This window comes from Bufo bufo, chromosome 1 (assembly GCF_905171765.1).
Source record: "Bufo bufo chromosome 1, aBufBuf1.1, whole genome shotgun sequence".
NCBI lineage: Eukaryota > Metazoa > Chordata > Amphibia > Anura > Bufonidae > Bufo > Bufo bufo.
In genome coordinates this window covers 681,267,446-681,286,869 of record NC_053389.1, presented here as the reverse complement: position 1 = coordinate 681,286,869, position 19,424 = coordinate 681,267,446, and the positions used below count along the sequence as shown (strand labels likewise).

Genomic DNA, 19,424 nt, shown 5'->3' with positions numbered 1-19,424 from the left:
ATTAACTTTATTGAGGCAATAATTCAGGCTGTTACAGTTCATAAAGCTATATTCTAAGGTCATGGGAGCAAAATTCTGTATTATGCAATTTTTTTTTTCAAGTGAGAAGACAAAACGAATGTCAGCATTTTTTTTATCTGAAGAGATAACAGAACCACAGGAACCATAAAAGCATCGCAACCTACAGTAATACACCGGTCTTATACCTGCTATTTCACTTCTAATTACTGCAGCATATATTATCTAATTTGTCTTCAATTAGTTTATTGCCAGGTTATGGACAAATTACAGAGGTCTGTAAGCACGTACAAAGGAAGGAATTTGTGCTATTGCTATGGTAATGCTATATTTGTGTGCTGAGCAGCGAGGCCAAAAAACATTCACCGCCACAACTAGCAGGTGGACAAACAGCAAGACTCTTCTTACAAAAGAAAGTGAGTTTCAAGATGTATAAAGTACTTTACTCCTTCAAACACTAAATTTTTCAGCACTTCTTAAAGGCTTGTAAAAAACAAAAAAAAAAAAAAAAAACACCATGGCCCACATTGAGTGAGACACCGCGTATTTGGCCTAAAAAATATGCAAAGAGGTATCTTTCGGAGAAAGAGAACCATTTTGCTAGCATGGCCTTTTGGAAGTGGTTCCTTATGAATTTGAAAAGCATCTGTCAGCATAACAGACCCCCATCATACCAGTCGCCTCAATGACTCGGAGCCTGCGCAGTGGATCAGATGCGGCTTCCTGAGCTTGCCAAGTCACTGGGCCAACTTGGCGATCGCTCGAGAACACAGGGCTAGATGAGAGGTGTAGCCCAGTCAATCAAAGGTAAAATGGAAGTACAGAGAGCAGGGGTGTTGCGCTAGCAGTGCTCTTGCTACTAAGGCCAGTCCCTAGGCAATTTGCATAAAAAAAAGTCATATCTCGACTATTGACCCTACAGAAATAAGAAATATACAATTTTTGTCAGCAATCCTACCAGGCATCATGTCTGATTTATTAGGGTTGATCATGTGGACAGATGCTCTTTAAAAGGTTTTTCCGAGATTTCAAAACTAACAACCTATCCTCAGGATAGGTAATCAGTATCTGATCGGTGGGGGTCTGTCATCCAGCTGTTTGAGAAGGGACAGGCACTACTGTGGGCGCTGCGGCCTTCTCACAGCTTAACAAGCACAGCACCGTACATTGTATAGCAGCTGTGCTTGTTATCACGCTCAGCCCCATTCACTTCTATAGGGCTAAACTATGCCTAGGCCATGGTTGTGGCCGATGAATGTGTCGTCACTGGCCTAGGAAATGCTGTGAGAAGGCTGCTGATTGGCAGGGGTCCTGGTGTCGAAACCCCAGTGTTGGAACCTGTAGAAACCCTTTAAGGATAAACAAGATTTTTACACGACACATTCTGTTGAAATGATAAAAATGGCAAAATAATGTATTTTATGAGTGTCTTCATAACTCACCTTCTCCACATTAAATATCAGGTCAAGTTCACAAACATTTTCAAAGCATTTATCCAAAGTTTCAACAAAAACCTGCAAGTATAGAACAAACAAGTTAATAGCAAATTCTTAAATGTGAACAGATTTCACTGAGCAGTTGCCTTTCATAAGACATTGCCATTACACACATAAGAAGATCCCCTATAAGTAATAAGGAGAGATGACTCTTAAGAGCCTGTTTGGATGTAATGCAAGTCAGTGATATACAACACTGCCATACACAGGTAATCAGCATATGGCATCATTCAATTTGCACAATGGGAGGAATTTTTCAGTCAATGACACAAAACTAAAAAGACAAAAATTCTGGCAAAAATGTAAGCAACAATTTGTGACATTTTGTGATTTTATACAGCTTTTCGAAGAATCACCATTCTGACTAATAGCCTGTCAGAGGGCAAGGTCAACTGAGGTGGTAAATAACTAGTGTATCACAGACTACCACCATTTAAAACATAGCCTTTAATGCAGCCCTATTTCACCTTAAGGACTTGGCCATTTTTTGCAAATCTGACCAGTGTCACTTCAAGTGCTGATAACTTTAAAACTCTTTTACTTACCCAGGCCATTCTGAGATTGTTTTTTCGTCACATATTGTACTTCATGACACTGCTAAAATTGGGTCAAAAAAGTAAATTTTTTTGCATAAAAAAAATACCAAATTTACCCCAAACAAATTTTTCGGGATGTTACAAGGCTTAGAAGTTTAGAAGCAAATCTTGAAATTTTTCAGAAATTTTCAAAAACCAAATTTTTAGGGACCAGTTCAGGTCTGAAGTCACTTTGCGAGGCTTACATAATAGAAACCACCCAAAAATGACCCCATTCTATAAACTACACCCCTCAAGGTACTCAAAACTGATTTTACAAACTTTGTTAACCCTTTAGGTGTTCCACAAGAATTAATGGAAAATAGAGATACAATTTAAAAATCTCACTTTTTTGGCAGATTTTCCATTTTAATAATTTTTTTCCAGCCAAGCCAAACTTAATATTTATGGCCCTGATTCTGTAGTTTACAGAAACACCCCATATGTGGTCGTAAACTACTGTACGGGCACACGGCAGGGCGCAGAAGGAAAGGAATGCCATACGGTTTTTGGAAGGCAGATTTTGGTGGACTGTTTTTTTTTACACCATGTCCCATTTGAAGCCCCCCTGATGCACCCCTAGAGTAGAAACTCCCAAAAAAATGGCCCCATTTTAGAAACTACAGGATAGGGTGGCAGTATTGTTGGTACTAGTTTAGGGTACATATGATTTTTGGTTGCTCTATATTACACTTTCTGTGAGGCAAGATAACAAGAAATAGCTGTTTTGGCACAGTTTTTATTTTTTGTTATTTACAACATTCATCTGACAGGTTAGATCATGTGATATTTTTATAGACCAGGTTGTCACGGATGCGGCGATACCTAATATGTATACTTTTTTTTTTATTTATGTAAGCTTTACACAATGATTTCATTTTTGAAGCAAAAAAAATCATGTTTTAGTGTTTCCATAGTCTGAGAGCCATATTTTTTTCAGTTTCTGGGCGATTACCTTGGGTAGGGTATGATTTTTGCGGGATGAGATGACGATTTTATTGGCACTATTTTGAGGTGCGTGTGACTTTTTGATCGCTTGCTATTACACTTTTTGTGATGTAAGGTGACAAAAAAATGGTTTATTTAGCACAGTTTTTATAAAAAAAAATTACGGTGTTCATCTGAGGGGTTAGGTCATGTGATATGTTTATAGAGCCGGTCGATACGGACGCGGCGATACCTAACATGTATACTCCCCCCCCCCCCCTATTCTTTACCAATATTTTTTACTTTTTTTGGGGAAAATGACGCTTTTGTTTATTTTTACTTGAAACTTTTAATTTTTTGGGGGGAAAACTAAATTTTTTCAACTTTCTTTTTTCACTTTATTTTTTGTCCCACTTTGGGACTTGAACTTTTGGGGGTCTAATCCTTTACAATGCATTCCAATACTTCTGTATTGGAATGCATTGGCTGTATGAATAATACTGTGTGTATTACACATACAGCTTCCGGACTGTGATATCCAGGGGGCTGGATCTCACAGGCTCTTCACCGGAAGGCAGTGGGACCCCCCTCTCGCGCATTTAGGCATGGTGCCTGCTCAATGATTTGAGCAGGCACCGTGTTCCAATCACCGCCCGCCGGTGATTGGAACAACACATGACGTACTGGGGGGGGAGTCTTTGAAAAAATAAAAAAAAGGGCCATAATTAGACTAGGGCTACACTGAGGAAAGGTCCCTTTTTAATGTCACTGTTAAAAAAATATATATATCACCAAAATGTGATATCTGACCCTAAAGCCCACACTATTGCTCAATAACCTGCCTAAAAACGGAATTGCTGCCCCGATAGGGGCAATCACGTGTTAAGAACCTCCTGTATCCCCTAGGATACAGGAGGGGCGAAAATTCCAACTATAGGAAGTTGATGTTATATATCCGTTACCACAATATGACACAAAAAATATAGAAAATAATAAATAAGAATAAGCCAAAAACCTTTTATATTAAGAAGGTGGAGTACAACTATATGAAAAATGAAAATGTATTATGAGGAGAACACAAAACAGACCCTAATATAGAGAATTAGGTATATATAAATATCTGTAGGGGTGTTGAATACCCCATACTAAACGTGTCCCTGTTCCAACGCGTTTTGCCCTTAGTGTGTCAGGGCTCATCAGGGGACTTAAAGGGATTCTGTCACCAGGTTTCACCCCTGTCAGCTAAACATAAGCTGATGTTCAGGGCCTCATCAGGATTCATATAGGGGCACCTTATTTCTTTGAGTGACAGGTTAGTAAAACCAGTTTTTTTAGCAAAATAAGGCTACGGATCACATTTAGAAGACCACATTAGGAATCCTGATGAGGCCCTGAACATCAGCATATGTTTAGCTGACAGGGGTGAAACCTGGTGACAGAATCCCTTTAATATGCTTATAGTAAGATCTGTAATGGTAGGGGGATTAAATAAATATATGCCAAATGTTCACCTATTGCCGTTCCTAAAAGTAAAAAGAGGACGCACCAATGGTAGAATCGGATAATACTATAAAGCCACAATTATATTGATAACAAAACAGGGAAAGTGATAAAACCCTGAAATATATTGGTTACCAAAGATATGAAAGTAAAATAAATATGAGCACAGTTGACAGGAGGGGAAATGGTGTCCCCCTCATATGTATATACACTCACCTAAAGAATTATTAGGAACACCTGTTCTATTTCTCATTAATGCAATTATCTAGTCTACCAATCACATGGCAGTTGCTTCAATGCATTTAGGGGTGTGGTCCTGGTCAAGACAATCTCCTGAACTCCAAACAATGTCAGAATGGGAAAGAAAGGTGATTTAAGCAATTTTGAGCGTGGCATGGTTGTTGGTGCCAGACGGGCCGGTCTGAGTATTTCACAATCTGCTCAGTTACTGGGATTTTCACGCACAACCATTTCTAGGGTTTACAAAGAATGGTGTGAAAAGGGAAAAACATCCAGTATGCGGCAGTCCTGTGGGCAAAAATGCCTTGTGGATGCTAGAGGTCAGAGGAGAATCGGCCGACTGATTCAAGCTGATAGAAGAGCAACGTTGACTGAAATAACCACTCGTTACAACCGAGGTATGCAGCAAAGCATTTGTGAAGCCACAACATGCACAACCTTGAGGCGGATGGGCTACAACAGCAGAAGACCCCACCGGGTACCACTCATCTCCACTACAAATAGGAAAAAGAGGCTACAATTTGCACAAGCTCACCAAAATTGGACTGTTGAAGACTGGAAAAATGTTGCCTGGTCTGATGAGTCTTGATTTCTGTTGAGACATTCAAATGGTAAAGTCCAAATTTGGCGTAAACAGAATGAGAACATGTATCCATCCTCTGATGGCTACTTCCAGCAGGATAATGCACCATGTCACAAAGCTCGAATCATTTCAAATTTGTTTCTTGAACATGACAATGAGTTCACTGTACTAAAATGGCCCCCACAGTCACCAGATCTCAACCCAATAGAGCATCTTTGGGATGTGGTGGAACGGGAGCTTCGTGGCCTGGATGTGTATCCCTCAAATCTCCATCAACTGCAAGATGCTATCCTATCAATATGGGCTAACATTTCTAAAGAATGCTATCAGCACCTTGTTGAATCAATGCCACGTAGAATTAAGGCAGTTAAGAAGGCAAAAGGGGGTCCAACACCGTATTAGTATGGTGTTCCTAATAATTCTTTAGGCGAGTGTACATCCTAGTCATATTGAGAGGTCTCAAGAGTCTATTTGCGTGCCCAAGAGTGCGGAGATATAAGGTGATGTGGCCAAGGGTAGATCGCGATGGTGAGCGTGTCTAGTCAGAATCCCGATATGGGGCGCGTCTCTGCCGCTGGAGGAGATCACAGGTGGGACGCAGTCATTCTTATAGACTCCGCCAGTCAGATTAGCGTGTCACGTGTTAGGCGCAATAGTAAATACATAAGCTAAGGGCAGATAAATGGTTATATATAGGGAAGGAGTAAAATTACAAGGGAGGTGGCTGAAGCCTCAAGAAAATAATGGATAAACTGGATAAGAAAAAAAAAAGAATGTAAACTGAAATTATAGGCTGAGAAAATTAAATAAAGTAAGCAAATTCAATACATTCATTTAGACCAAAAGGTGTTGTGGTATTGAGGATGTAGATCCATCTTGACTCCTTTTGTTTTAGGAGTCAGTCAAGATCACTGCCTCTAATGTACACTCACCTAAAGAATTATTAGGAACACCATACTAATACAGTGTTGGATCCCCTTTTGCCTTCAGAACTGCCTTAATTCTACGTGGCATTGATTCAACAAGGTGCCGATAGCATTATTTAGAAATGTTGGCCCATATTGATAGGATAGCATCTTGCAGTTGATGGAGATTTGAGGGATGCACATCCAGGGCACGAAGCTCCCGTTTCACCACATCCCAAAGATGCTCTATTGGGTTGAGATCTGGTGACTGTGGGGGCCATTTTAGTACAGTGAACTCATTGTCATGTTCAAGAAACCAATTTGAAATGATTCGAGCTTTGTGACATGGTGCATTATCCTGCTGGAAGTAGCCATCAGAGGATGGATACATGTTCTCATTCTGTTTACGCCAAATTCGGACTCTACCATTTGAACGTCTCAACAAAAATCGAGACTCATCAGACCAGGCAACATTTTTCCAGTCTTTAACAGTCCAATTTTGGTGAGCTCGTGCAAATTGTTGCCTCTTTTTCCTATTTGTAGTGGAGATGAGTGGTACCCGGTGGGGTCTTCTGCTGTTGTAGCCCATCCGCCTCAAGGTTGTGCGTGTTGTGGCTTCACAAATGCTTTGCTGCATACCTCGGTTGTAACGAGTGGTTATTTCAGTCAACGTTGCTCTTCTATCAGCTTGAATCAGTCGGCCCATTCTCCTCTGACCTCTAGCATCCACAAGGCATTTTTGCCCACAGGACTGCCGCATACTGGATGTTTTTCCCTTTTCACACCATTCTTTGTAAACCCTAGAAATGGTTGTGCGTGAAAATCCCAGTAACTGAGCAGATTGTGAAATACTCAGACCGGCCCGTCTGGCACCAACAACCATGCCACGCTCAAAATTGCTTAAATCCCCTCTCTTTCCCATTCTGACATTTAGTTTGGAGTTCAGGAGATTGTCTTGACCAGGACCACACCCCTAAATGCATTGAAGCAACTGCCATGTGATTGGTTGACTAGACAATTGCATTAATGAGAAATAGAACAGGTGTTCCTAATAATTCTTTAGGTGAGTGTATACTTTAATTGTTTCAAATCATAGAAAAAGATACTGATTAAATGCTACCAGCTTGGCAGGACAACACTAGTCTCTCCAAAAGTTTATCTCGCTTATTGTGACTGTCACCTATATGTTCCAAGATCCTTTTCTTAAATGCTCTACATGTCTTCCCCACATATTTGAGTCCACATTTACATTGGGCTAAATACACAACCCGGCTGGTGTTACAATTGGCAAAAAAAAGTAGTATAGGTTTTATTTTCAAAGCTATTTGTGAAAGTTTTGCCTGTGGAAATATATGAACATGCTTTACATTTACCACACCTGAAAGTTTCCAATTTCCTTTTACTTAGCCAAGTCTTGTTCTCAGGGATCTCAAGGTGACTGTGCATCAAGGCATCTCCTATGTTTTGTCCCCGTCCGAAAGTAATAGCTGGATTTTCTAGGAGGAATTTACCCAGATCTGGGTCTGTTTTAATCCGAGGCCAATAATGTCCCAGGATTTCATGGCTCTGTTGTGATTCGGGGTCAAAGGTGCCTATGACCCTAATCATTTGTTGGGAATCATATTTCATTTAAGGCTGAAGTAAAGTAGATTGATCAACCGAATTGGTCAGGATAACCTCTTTGTTTGAAGTGATGAAACAGCTTACTTAGATGCTTCGTGTGCAAAGTCACTCTGGTCGGAACAGTTTCTACGACCTCTAAGAAACTGTCCTTTTGGTATGCCCCTCTTAAGAGGTATAGGGTGAAAACTATCCCATCTTAAAAGGCTGTTAGTCGCAGTATTTTTTCTATACAAAGTTGTATTATTGGAATTGTTTCACCCCTCTACCCAGAACACAATGACATTTTTAGGCCAACCACCATGAAACACGTATGCACTCAGGGATCAACCACAATATTTTTAATAGAGACATTTAAGGCTATGTTTTAAAGCCTGTGATACACTTTATACTGCTTTTGCCACATTTGAAAATGGGTGAGAAAGTTGGACGCTGTACACCAGATTAATCAAATTTGACTTTTTAAAAAGTTGCAAAAAGATGGTTGCAGACGGTGTAAAACGAGTAAATATCTCTAGGCAAAAGAGCTCTTTTTTTAAAGATCCAAAAGAACCAAATGGATCAAACAACATGCAATATTTTACAAATTTGGTGTCTGTCACTCCAATGCAGACTAAAGCAAAACAGACTTCAAAAATTACCCTCATGATACATTCACCCAAATATATCTATATGTCAAGGTGTTCTTCAATCAGGAAAGAAAAGGTGACTTGTGACAAACAAGCACAGCCGGGAAGCAGCTCCTGGACTGAACAATATTAAAGGCTCCCATATATACGGCTTATTGTCTGCAGAACCTGCTATTTTCACAGCGACTGGCCCACAATCTAATACAGTCAGGTCCATAAATATTGAGACCGACACAATTCTAACATTTTTGGCTCTATACACCACCACAATGGATTTGAAATGAAACGAACAAGATGTGCTTTAGCTGAAGACTGTCAGCTTTAATTTGAGGGTATTTAAATCCAAATCAGGTGAACGGTGTAGGAATTACAACAGTTTGCATATGTGCCTCCCACTTGTTAAGGAACCAAAAGTAATGGGACATAATAATAATCATAAATCAAACTTTCACTTTTTAAAACTTGGTTGCAAATCCTTTGCCGTCAACTACAGCCTGAAGTCTGGAACGCATAGACATCACCAGATGCTGGGTTTCATCCCTGGTGATGCTCTGCCAGGCCTCTACTGCAACTGTCTTCAGTTCCTGCTTGTTCTTGGGGCATTTTCCCTTCAGTTTTGTCTTCAGCAAGTGAAATGCATGCTCAATCGGATTCAGGTCAGGTGATTGACTTGGCCATTGCATAACATTCCACTTCTTTCCCTTAAAAAACTCTTTGGTTGCTTTTGAAGTATGGCTCGGGTCATTGTCTATCTGCACTGTGAAGCGTCGTCCAATGAGTTCTGAAGCATTTGGCTGAATATGAGCAGAGAATATTGCCCGAAACACTTCAGAATTCATCCTGCTGCTTTTGTCAGCAGTCACATCATCAATAAATACAAGAGAACCAGTTCCATTGGCAGCCATACATGCCCACGCCATGACACTACCACCACCATGCCTCACTGATGAGGTGGTATGCTTAGGATCATGAGCAGTTCCTTTCCTTCTCCATACTCTTCTCTTCCCATCACTCTGGTACAAGTTGATCTTGGTCTCATCTGTCCATAGGATGTTGTTCCAGAACTGTGAAGGCTTTTTTAGATGTCGTTTGGCAAACTCTAATCTGGCCTTCCCGTTTTTGAGGCTCACCAATGGTTTACATCTTGTGGTGAACCCTCTGTATTCACTCTGGTGAAGTCTTCTCTTGATTGTTGACTTTGACACACATACACCTACCTTCTGGAGAGTGTTCTTGATCTGGCCAACTGTTGTGAAGGGTGTTTTTTTCACCAGGGAAAGAATTCTTCGGTCATCCACCACAGTTGTTTTCTGTGGTCTTCCGGGTCTTTTGGTGTTGCCGAGCTCACTGGTGCGTTCTTTCTTTATAAGAATGTTCCAAACAGTTGATTTGGCCACGCCTAATGTTTTTGCTATCTCTTTGATGGGTTTGTTTTGTTTTTTCAGCTTAATGATGGCTTGCTTCACTGTTAGTGACAGCTCTTTGGATCTCATCTTGAGAGTTAAGAGCAACAGATTCCAAATGCAAATAGCACACTTGAAATGAACTCTGGACCTTTTATCTGCTCATTGTAGTTGGGATAATGAGGGAATAACACACACCTGGCCATGGAACAGTTGAGGAGCCAATTGTCCCATTACTTTTGGTTCCTTAACAAGTGGGAGGCACATATGCAAACTATTGTAATTCCTACACCGTTCACCTGATTTGGGTGTAAATACCCTCAAATTAAAGCTGATAGTCTGCAGTTAAAGCACATCTTGTTTGTTTCATTTCAAATCCATTGTGGTGGGGTAGAGAGCCACAAGAATTGTGTCGATGTCCCAATATTGATGGACCTGACTGTACATTTCAACTTTATCTTCCTTATTGGCATTTCTCGGACTTGGGCACCCTAAAGAAGTGGCTGCTGGGGGGCATAAGCAAAGTTGGCTACAATTTACGCTCAGAGCTTCCAGCAATTAATACAAATGGATGTCATACCCTATCCACCTGAAATCTAGAGTACACAGACACAATATTAAGGCATATTTTGAGTGGGTGGCAGCGCTCGGGTGAGAAACGAGGCCTCTTTCCCAGCCAGCGTCATCATATCCGTTGGTCACATGACGTTTGTGCAGTTCAGTCCTATTGTGCTGCAATACCAATCACAGCCACTATACAATGTACAGCACTGTACTAGTACACTTGTGAAGAGATGACTGGCAGGGGTGTGGGGAAATGGACACCATGATCAAATATTGAGAGGTCATCAATACTGAATTGCTCAAAGCCGCTTTAAAAAAAAAAAAAAAAAAAGGGAAATATTTACTTCATTTCCCTACAGATACAACACAGACGCACAGGCAGCTACTGATCTGGGCAGAGGTCACAATAATGCCAGTACAAGCAATTTTACCATCTCTTTTTTAGTTCGGAGCGCTGAAGCATTGCAGCATGTATAGTTCGTTCAGTCCCAGCCACTCATAACATTAATCCTGGCGTGGGCAGCAGGAACTGATACTGTGCTCCGGATCACTGCGGGAACTCGGCACCCTCCACATCTGTATGTATACATTGACAATTCCTCAGGCAGCTGCTCCCAGTATTTCTCTCATGTGAGCGACAAGGGACAGCAGCTCTAACTGCCCGCTGACTGGTTACAGGTAAGAAACATGCTGATTAGCTAAAAATGGATTGGAAGACAGGGCCTGGCGCCACCGGGAAGTGTAGTGTTTTCTGGTAGTATGGCTTCCTGCACACATACTCGTCCATTACACAGTAGTGTGGGACAATTTTTTTTTTTTTTTATTATAGATGAATACATTTTATAAACTTTTTTTTTCATAAAAAGTGGTTTTATTTGGTAAAAGTGGGAACCCCCACGCACACACAAGGGGTGTTCAATACGTTATCTACCCGAATATGAAACCAACATTTTCTGAGAATATTTAACGTACTACTTTTCAATGTAATTCCGCTTGACTTCAATACATTTATTCCACTTTGCCTCCAGTGATCGGAGGCCCTCAGAATACAAAGAGACTTCTTTCTGCTGCAGGAATCCCGTTACCACCTCTTTGGCCGTATTATCATATGGAAATCATTGCCCATGCAGAAATTTCTTCAGGTTCCGAAAGAGAAAGTAATTACTGGGAGCCAGGTCTGGACTGTCGGGTGGGTGGTAAAGCTCCATGAAGCCGCATTCCTTGAGAGCAGCTTGTGATTTGCGACACTGGCCCATTGTCGTGAAGCAGCAAAACACCTGCCGACATCTTCCCACAGTGTTTCTCTTTGATTGTCTCAAGTAATGACTTCATTGTTGAGGCATGGGTATCCTCAGTAACTTATCTTGTGTGGCATGATTTCTAGTAATAAAATGCCTTCTGTATCCCAAAAACCTGTTGCCATGATCTTTCTAGCTGACTGCTGCACACAAAATTTCCTTGGAGTTGGTGACCCCTTGTGCTTCCATTGTATGGACTCTTAGTTGGTCTGAGGATCATGGTGGTGGACCCATGTTTGTCACCTATAATAATTTGAGAACAGAAGTCTCCTGGATTTTCTCAAAGCAATTCTCTTGGCTAAATTGCTGGTGACAAGTTTTTTGCTCAGGCGTCAAAATTTGTGGCACCCACCGGGAACTGACCTTTGACTTCATCAAAACATCATGAATAATACTGAAAACTGTGCCAACTGAAATGCCTAATTCGAGATATAACACTAACTTTGACCCCACAAGCTTCCAAAATCATGGCCTCCACTTTATGGCACATTTCCTCTGAAGATGCTTTGACAGGTCATCCAGAACAAGGGGACATCGTCAGTTAAACTGCTTGGCCCAAAACTTTACTTGATAGTAGGAAGGTGCATCATCACAATATACAGTGGGGAAAATATTTGATACACTGCCGATTTTTCAAGTTTTCCCACCTACAAAGAATGGAGAGGTCTGTCATTTGTATCATAGGTAAACTTCAACTGTGAGAGACAGAATCTAAAAATTTTTTTTAAAAAAATCACATTGAATGATTTGTAAATAATCAATTTGCATTTTATTGCATAAAATTTGTATTTGATACAATAGAAAATCAGAACTTAATATTTGGTACAGAAACCTTTGTTTGCAATTACAGAGGTCAGACATTTCCTAAGGTTCTTGACCAAGTTTGCACACACTGCAGCAGGGATTTTGGCCCACTCCTCCATACAGATTTTCTCTTGATCTTTCAGGTTTCGGGTCTGTCTCTGGGCTACACTGAGTTTCAGCTCCCTCCAAAGGTTTTTGATTGGGTTTAGGTCTGGAGACTGGCTAGGCCACTCCAGAACCTTAAAATGCTCCTTACCAAGCCCACTGCTTAGTTGCCCTGTCTGTGTGTTTCGGGTCATTGTCATGGAAGACCCAGCCACGACCCATCTTCATTGCTCTTACTGAGGGAAGGAAGTTGTTGGCCAAAATCTCGCGATACATGGCTCCCTCCATCCTCCCTTCAATACGGTGCAGAAAAGCACCCCCAAAGTATGATGTTTCCACCCCCATGCTTCACGGTTGGGACGGTGTTCTTGGGGTTGTACTCATCCTTCTTCTTCCTCCAAACATGATGAGTGGAGTTGATGCGAAAAAGTTCTATTTTGGTCTCATCTGAACACATGACCTTCTCCCATGCCTCCTCTGGATCATCCAGATGGTCATTGCGAACTTCAAACAGGCCTTGACATGTGCTGAAGTGAGCAGGGGGACCTTGCTTGCCCTTCAGGATTTTAATCCATGACAGTGTAGTGTGTTACTAACGGTAATCTTTGAGACTGTGGTCCCAGCTCTCTTCAGGTCATTGACCAGGTCCGCCTGTGTAGTTATGGGCTGATTCCTGACCTTTCTCAGAATCATCCTTTACCCACGAGGCGAGATCTTGCATGGACCCTAGACCAAGGAAGATTGACAGTCATCTTGTGTTTCTTCCATTTTCTAATAATTGTGCCAACAGTTGTTGCTTTCTCACCAAGCTGCTTGCCTATTGTCCTGTAGCCCAGCCTTGTGCAGGTCTACAATTTTGTCCCTGGTGTCCTTAGACAGCTCTATGGTCTTGGCCATGGTGGAGAGGTTGTAGTGTGATTGACTGTGTGTGTGAGGGGTGTCTTTTATACAGGTAAAGAGTTCAAACAGGTGCAATTAATACAGCCAATGAGTGCAGAGTAGGAGGGCTTCTTAACCACTTCAGCCCCCAGTGCTTAAACACCCTGAAAGACCAGGCCACTTTTTACACTTCTGACCTACACTACTTTCACCATTTATTGCTCGGTCATGCAACTTACCACCCAAATGAATTTTACCTCCTTTTCTTCTCACTAATAGAGCTTTCATTTGGTGGTATTTCATAGCTGCTGACATTTTTACTTTTTTTGTTATTAATCAAAATTTAACGATTTTTTTGCAAAAAAATGACATTTTTCACTTTCAGTTGTAAAATTTTGCAAAAAAAACTACATCCATATATAAATTTTGCTCTAAATTTATTGTTCTACATGTCTTTGATAAAAAAAAAATGTTTGGGTAAAAAAAAAAAATGGTTTGGGTAAAAGTTATAGCGTTTACAAACTATGGTACAAAAATGTGAATTTCCGCTTTTTGAAGCAGCTCTGACTTTCTGAGCACCTGTCATGTTTCCTGAGGTTCTACAATGCCCAGACAGTACAAATACCCCACAAATGACCCCATTTCGGAAAGTACACACCCTAAGGTATTCGCTGATGGGCATAGTGAGTTCATAGAACTTTTTATTTTTTGTCACAAGTTAGCGGAAAATGATGATTTTTTTTTCTTTTTTTTTTTTTTCTTACAAAGTCTCATATTCCACTAACTTGTGACAAAAAATAAAAAGTTCTATGAACTCACTATGCCCATCAGCGAATACCTTGGGGTCTCTTCTTTCCAAAATGGGGTCACTTGTGGGGTAGTTATACTGCCCTGGCATTCTAGGGGCCCAAATGTGTGGTAAGGAGTTTGAAATCAAATTCTGTAAAAAATGACGAGTGAAATCCGAAAGGTGCTCTTTGGAATATGGGCCCCTTTGCCCACCTAGGCTGCAAAAAAGTGTCACACATCTGGTATCTCCGTATTCAGTAGAAGTTGGGGAATGTGTTTTGGGGTGTCTTTTTACATATACCCATGCTGGGTGAGATAAATATCTTGGTCAAATGCCAACTTTGTATAAAAAAATGGGAAAAGTAGTCTTTTGCCAAGATATTTCTCTCACCCAGCATGGGTATATGTAAAAAGACACCCCAAAACACATTCCCCAACTTCTACTGAATACGGAGATACCAGATGTGTGACACTTTTTTGCAGCCTAGGTGGGCAAAGGGCCAAACAAGAAAAAGGCCTCATCTATATGTTCATAGTCGAGGGCAAACAAGAAAACCAACTATATAAACCTAAAAAGTCGTTCCACAAACAACAATTGAATGCCCAGTATATAAAAGTATATTTTATTTCATAATAGTAAATAGTACATAATAATAAAAATATAACAAATAACAAAAAAGTGATGAATTTTAGAGAGTCAGCGGAAAAAACTCCGGATGCCGCAGTCCCCCGGGCCTGTGTCTCTATAACCCACCACAAGATGGAACACATGTAGGGCATGTATTGGATACACAATGTGGTGATGGGACAGAAAAGTAGGGAATATAAATATACACCCAATGCGGTAATCTAGTCTGTAATCATCACCTAGATGTGTGGCTGCAGGATGAGACGTATGGATCCTAATATGTCACAGATGTAGACATGGACAAAAAATATATAAATATATCATAGATTGCCCATATAGGGTACTGCAGGTAAAAGAGACCCAATAAATAAGATCAACTAAAAAGCTGTAAGCAGAGGGACTCAACCTGAAGTGTAAGATGAAAAATCACAGATCACAACATACCCTGAGACATGGTGGAGGGCAGAGACAGCAGGCACAGGACAGGCAAAGGACCCCGACGCGCGTTTCGCCTCAGCTGACGAAGCTGAGGCGAAACGCGCGTCGGGGTCCTTTGCCTGTCCTGTGCCTGCTGTCTCTGCCCTCCACCATGTCTCAGGGTATGTTGTGATCTGTGATTTTTCATCTTACACTTCAGGTTGAGTCCCTCTGCTTACAGCTTTTTAGTTGATCTTATTTATGGGGTCTCTTTTACCTGCAGTACCCTATATGGGCAATCTATGATATATTTATATATTTTTTGTCCATGTCTACATCTGTGACATATTAGGATCCATACGTCTCATCCTGCAGCCACACATCTAGGTGATGATTACAGACTAGATTACCGCATTGGGTGTATATTTATATTCCCTACTTTTCTGTCCCATCACCACATTGTGTATCCAATACATGCCCTACATGTGTTCCATCTTGTGGTGGGTTATAGAGACACAGGCCCGGGGACTGCGGCATCCGGAGTTTTTTCCGCTGACTCTCTAAAATTCATCACTTTTTTGTTATTTGTTATATTTTTATTATTATGTACTATTTACTATTATGAAATAAAATATACTTTTATATACTGGGCATTCAATTGTTGTTTGTGGAACGACTTTTTAGGTTTATATAGGTGGGCAAAGGGGCCCATATTCCAAAGAGCACCTTTCGGATTTCACTCGTCATTTTTTACAGAATTTGATTTCAAACTACTTACCACACATTTGGGCCCCTAGAATGCCAGGGCAGTATAACTACCCCACAAGTGACCCCATTTTGGAAAGAAGACACCCCAAGGTATTCGCTGATGGGCATGGCGAGTTCATGGAAGTTTTTATTTTTTGTCACAAGTTAGTGGAATATGAGACTTTGTATGAAAAAAAATAAAAAAAAATAAATCAATCATTTTCCACTAACTTGTGACAAAAAATAAAAAATTCTAGGAACTCGCCATGCCCCTCACGGAATACCTTGGGGTGTCTTCTTTCCAAAATAGGGTCACTTGTGGGGTAGTTATACTGCCCTGGCATTTTCCAGGGGCCCTAATGTGTGGCAAGTAGGTAAATGACCTGTGAAATCCGAAAGGTGCTCTTTGGAATGTGGGCCCCTTTGCCCACCTAGGCTGCAAAAAAGTGTCACACATCTGGTATCGCCGTACTCGGGAGAAGTTGGGGAATGTGTTTTGTGGTGTCATTTTACATATACCCATGCTGGGTGAGAGAAATATCTTGGCAAAAGACAACTTTTCCCATTTTTTTATACAAAGTTGGCATTTGACCAAGATATTTATCTCACCCAGCATGGGTATATGTAAAATGACACCCCAAAACACATTCACCAACTTCTACTGAATACGGAGATACCACATGTGTGACACTTTTTTGCAGCCTAGGTGGGCAAAGGGGCCCAAATTCCTTTTAGGAGGGCATTTTTAGACATTTGGATACCAGACTTCTTCTCACGCTCTGGGGCCCCTAAAATGCCAGGGCAGTATAAATACCCCACATGTGACCCCATTTTGGAAAGAAGACACCCCAAGGTATTCAATGAGGGGCATGGCGAGTTCATAGAAAAAAAAAAATTTTGGCACAAGTTAGCGGAAATTGATTTTTTAAATTTTTTTCTCACAAAGTCTCCCTTTCCGCTAACTTGGGACAAAAATTTCAATCTTTCATGGACTCAATATGCCCCTCAGCGAATACCTTGGGGTGTCTTCTTTCCAAAATGGTGTTATTTGTGGGGTGTTTGTACTGCCCTGGCATTTGAGGGTCTCCGCAATCATTACATGTATGGCCAGCATTAGGAGTTTCTGCTATTCTCCTTATATTGAGCATACAGGTAATGAGATTTTTTTTTTCCGTTCAGCCGCTGGGCTGAAAGAAAAAAATGAACGGCACAGATTTCTTCATTCGCATCGATCAATGTGGATGAAAAAATCTCTGCCAAAAAAAGAAAAAGGAGGGGAAAGGCGTCTGCCAGGACATAGGAGCTCCGCCCAACATCCATGCCCACTTAGCTCGTATGCCCTGGCAAACCAGATTTCTCCATTCACATCAATCGATGTGGATGAATAAATCATTGCCGGGATTTTTTTTTTATATATATACAAAGTGTTTGCCAAAGTATATGAACACCGCCACCTCCTCAGCTCATATGCCTCGGCAAACGTATCTTTTACTGCAGAGGAGAAATCTCGTCTTGCAGCGCCGCATACACCGACTTGCGTGTAATCTGACAGCAGCGCAATGCTTCTGTCCGAATGCACATCAGTGCTGCAGCTAGTCGATCGGTTGGTCCACCTGAAAGGTAAAAAAAAACAAAACAAAAAAGAAAAAACCAGGCCGCAACGCAATAAATTTATTAACTGTTGAACAGAACATAGAAACTTTTTTTAAACTTTTTTAACTGAACGTTTAACTTTTTTACTTACCGGTATTTTTTTTTTTGTTTAGTTTTTTTTACTTTTATAGAACAAACCTCTCCTTCCCCATGGGACAATGTGCAAAGCGCAAATCGCCCAAAGATGTGGCGAAGTACGTTATGCACTTTATCCCAGGTGAAAGGAGAGGTTTGCAGCAGCTGTGAGTGAATGGGCCCTAATAGCCCTGTGTGCCTGTCCTGGTGAGATGTGATCCCTATGCTAGGTGTACCTGTGTGTGGTACTTCCGGAAACACTCTCCATAGCATAGGGCAGGGTGGTCAGCACAGTCAGGACAGAAATAGCGGGTGTCACGCCTTATTCCACTCCTGCTACAGACACGACATCTTTTTCGGGGTGACGGTTGGGTTGAGGTACCAGGAACGACACTGGGGAAATGTCGCTCGTGTAGACGGCTAACTACACTGGTGGATGGGGCCACGGAACCTCCTGGGTAAAGGAGGTTCTCGATGATCTCTTCCTGGAATTTGAGGAAGGATCCTGTTCTCCCAGCCTTACTGTAGAGAACAAAACTATTGTACAGCGCCAATTGAATCAAATATACAGACACCTTCTTATACCAGCGTCTGGTTCTGCGGGAAACTAAATACGGAGACAACATCTGGTCATTGAAGTCCACCCCTCCCATGAGCGCATTATAGTCGTGGACACAGAGGGGCTTTTCAATGACACGGGTTGCTCGCTCAATTTGGATTGTCGTGTCTGCGTGAATGGAGGAGAGCATGTAAACGTCACACTTGTCTCTCCATTTCACCGCGAGCAGTTCTTCGTTACACAAGGCAGCCCTCTGCCCCCTTGCAAGACGGGTGGTTACAAGCCGTTGGGGGAAGCCCACGCGACTAGTTCGCGCGGTGCCACAGGCGCAAATCCGTTCTAGAAACAAATGCCTAAAGAGGGCCACACTTGTGTAGAAATTGTCCACATAAAGATGGTACCCCTTGCCGAATAAGGGTGACACCAAGTCCCAGACTGTCTTCCCACTGCTCCCCAGGTAGTCAGGGCAACCGACCGGCTCCAGGGTCTGATCTTTTCCCTCATAGATCCGAAATTTGTGGGTATAGCCTGTGGCCCTTTCATAGAGCTTATACAATTTGACCCCATACCGGGCACGCTTGCTTGGGATGTATTGTTTGAAGCCAAGGCGCCCGGTAAAATGTATTAGGGACTCGTCTACGCAGATTTTTTGCTCAGGGGTATACAGTACAAATCTGCAAATTTCTGGTTGAAATGGTCTATGAGGGGCCGAATTTTGTGGAGCCGGTCAAAAGCAGGGTGGCCTCTGGGACGGGAGGTGGTGTTGTCGCTAAAATGCAGAAAACGGAGGATGGTCTCAAATCGTGTCCTGGACATAGCAGCAGAGAACATGGGCATGTGATAAATTGGGTGCGTTGACCAATATGACCGCAATTCATGCTTTTTTGTCAGGCCCATGTTGAGGAGAAGGCCCAGAAAAATTTTAAGTTCGGAAACTTGGACTGGTTTCCACCGGAAAGGATGGGCATAATAGCTTCCCGGGTTTGCGGTTATAAATTGTGTGGCATACT

General features: G+C 41.6%; 1 protein-coding gene across 1 annotated transcript in view; it reads right to left on the bottom strand.

Annotated features, from left to right (window-relative positions):
* Positions 1 to 19,424, bottom strand: part of LOC120985916 (AP-3 complex subunit sigma-2) — a 91,246-nt gene that overhangs the window by 13,996 nt on the left and 57,826 nt on the right. The window contains exon 4 of the mRNA XM_040414137.1: positions 1,461 to 1,532. Within this exon, the coding sequence (XP_040270071.1) occupies positions 1,461 to 1,532 (72 nt within the window). The remainder of the gene's footprint in view (positions 1 to 1,460; positions 1,533 to 19,424) is intronic.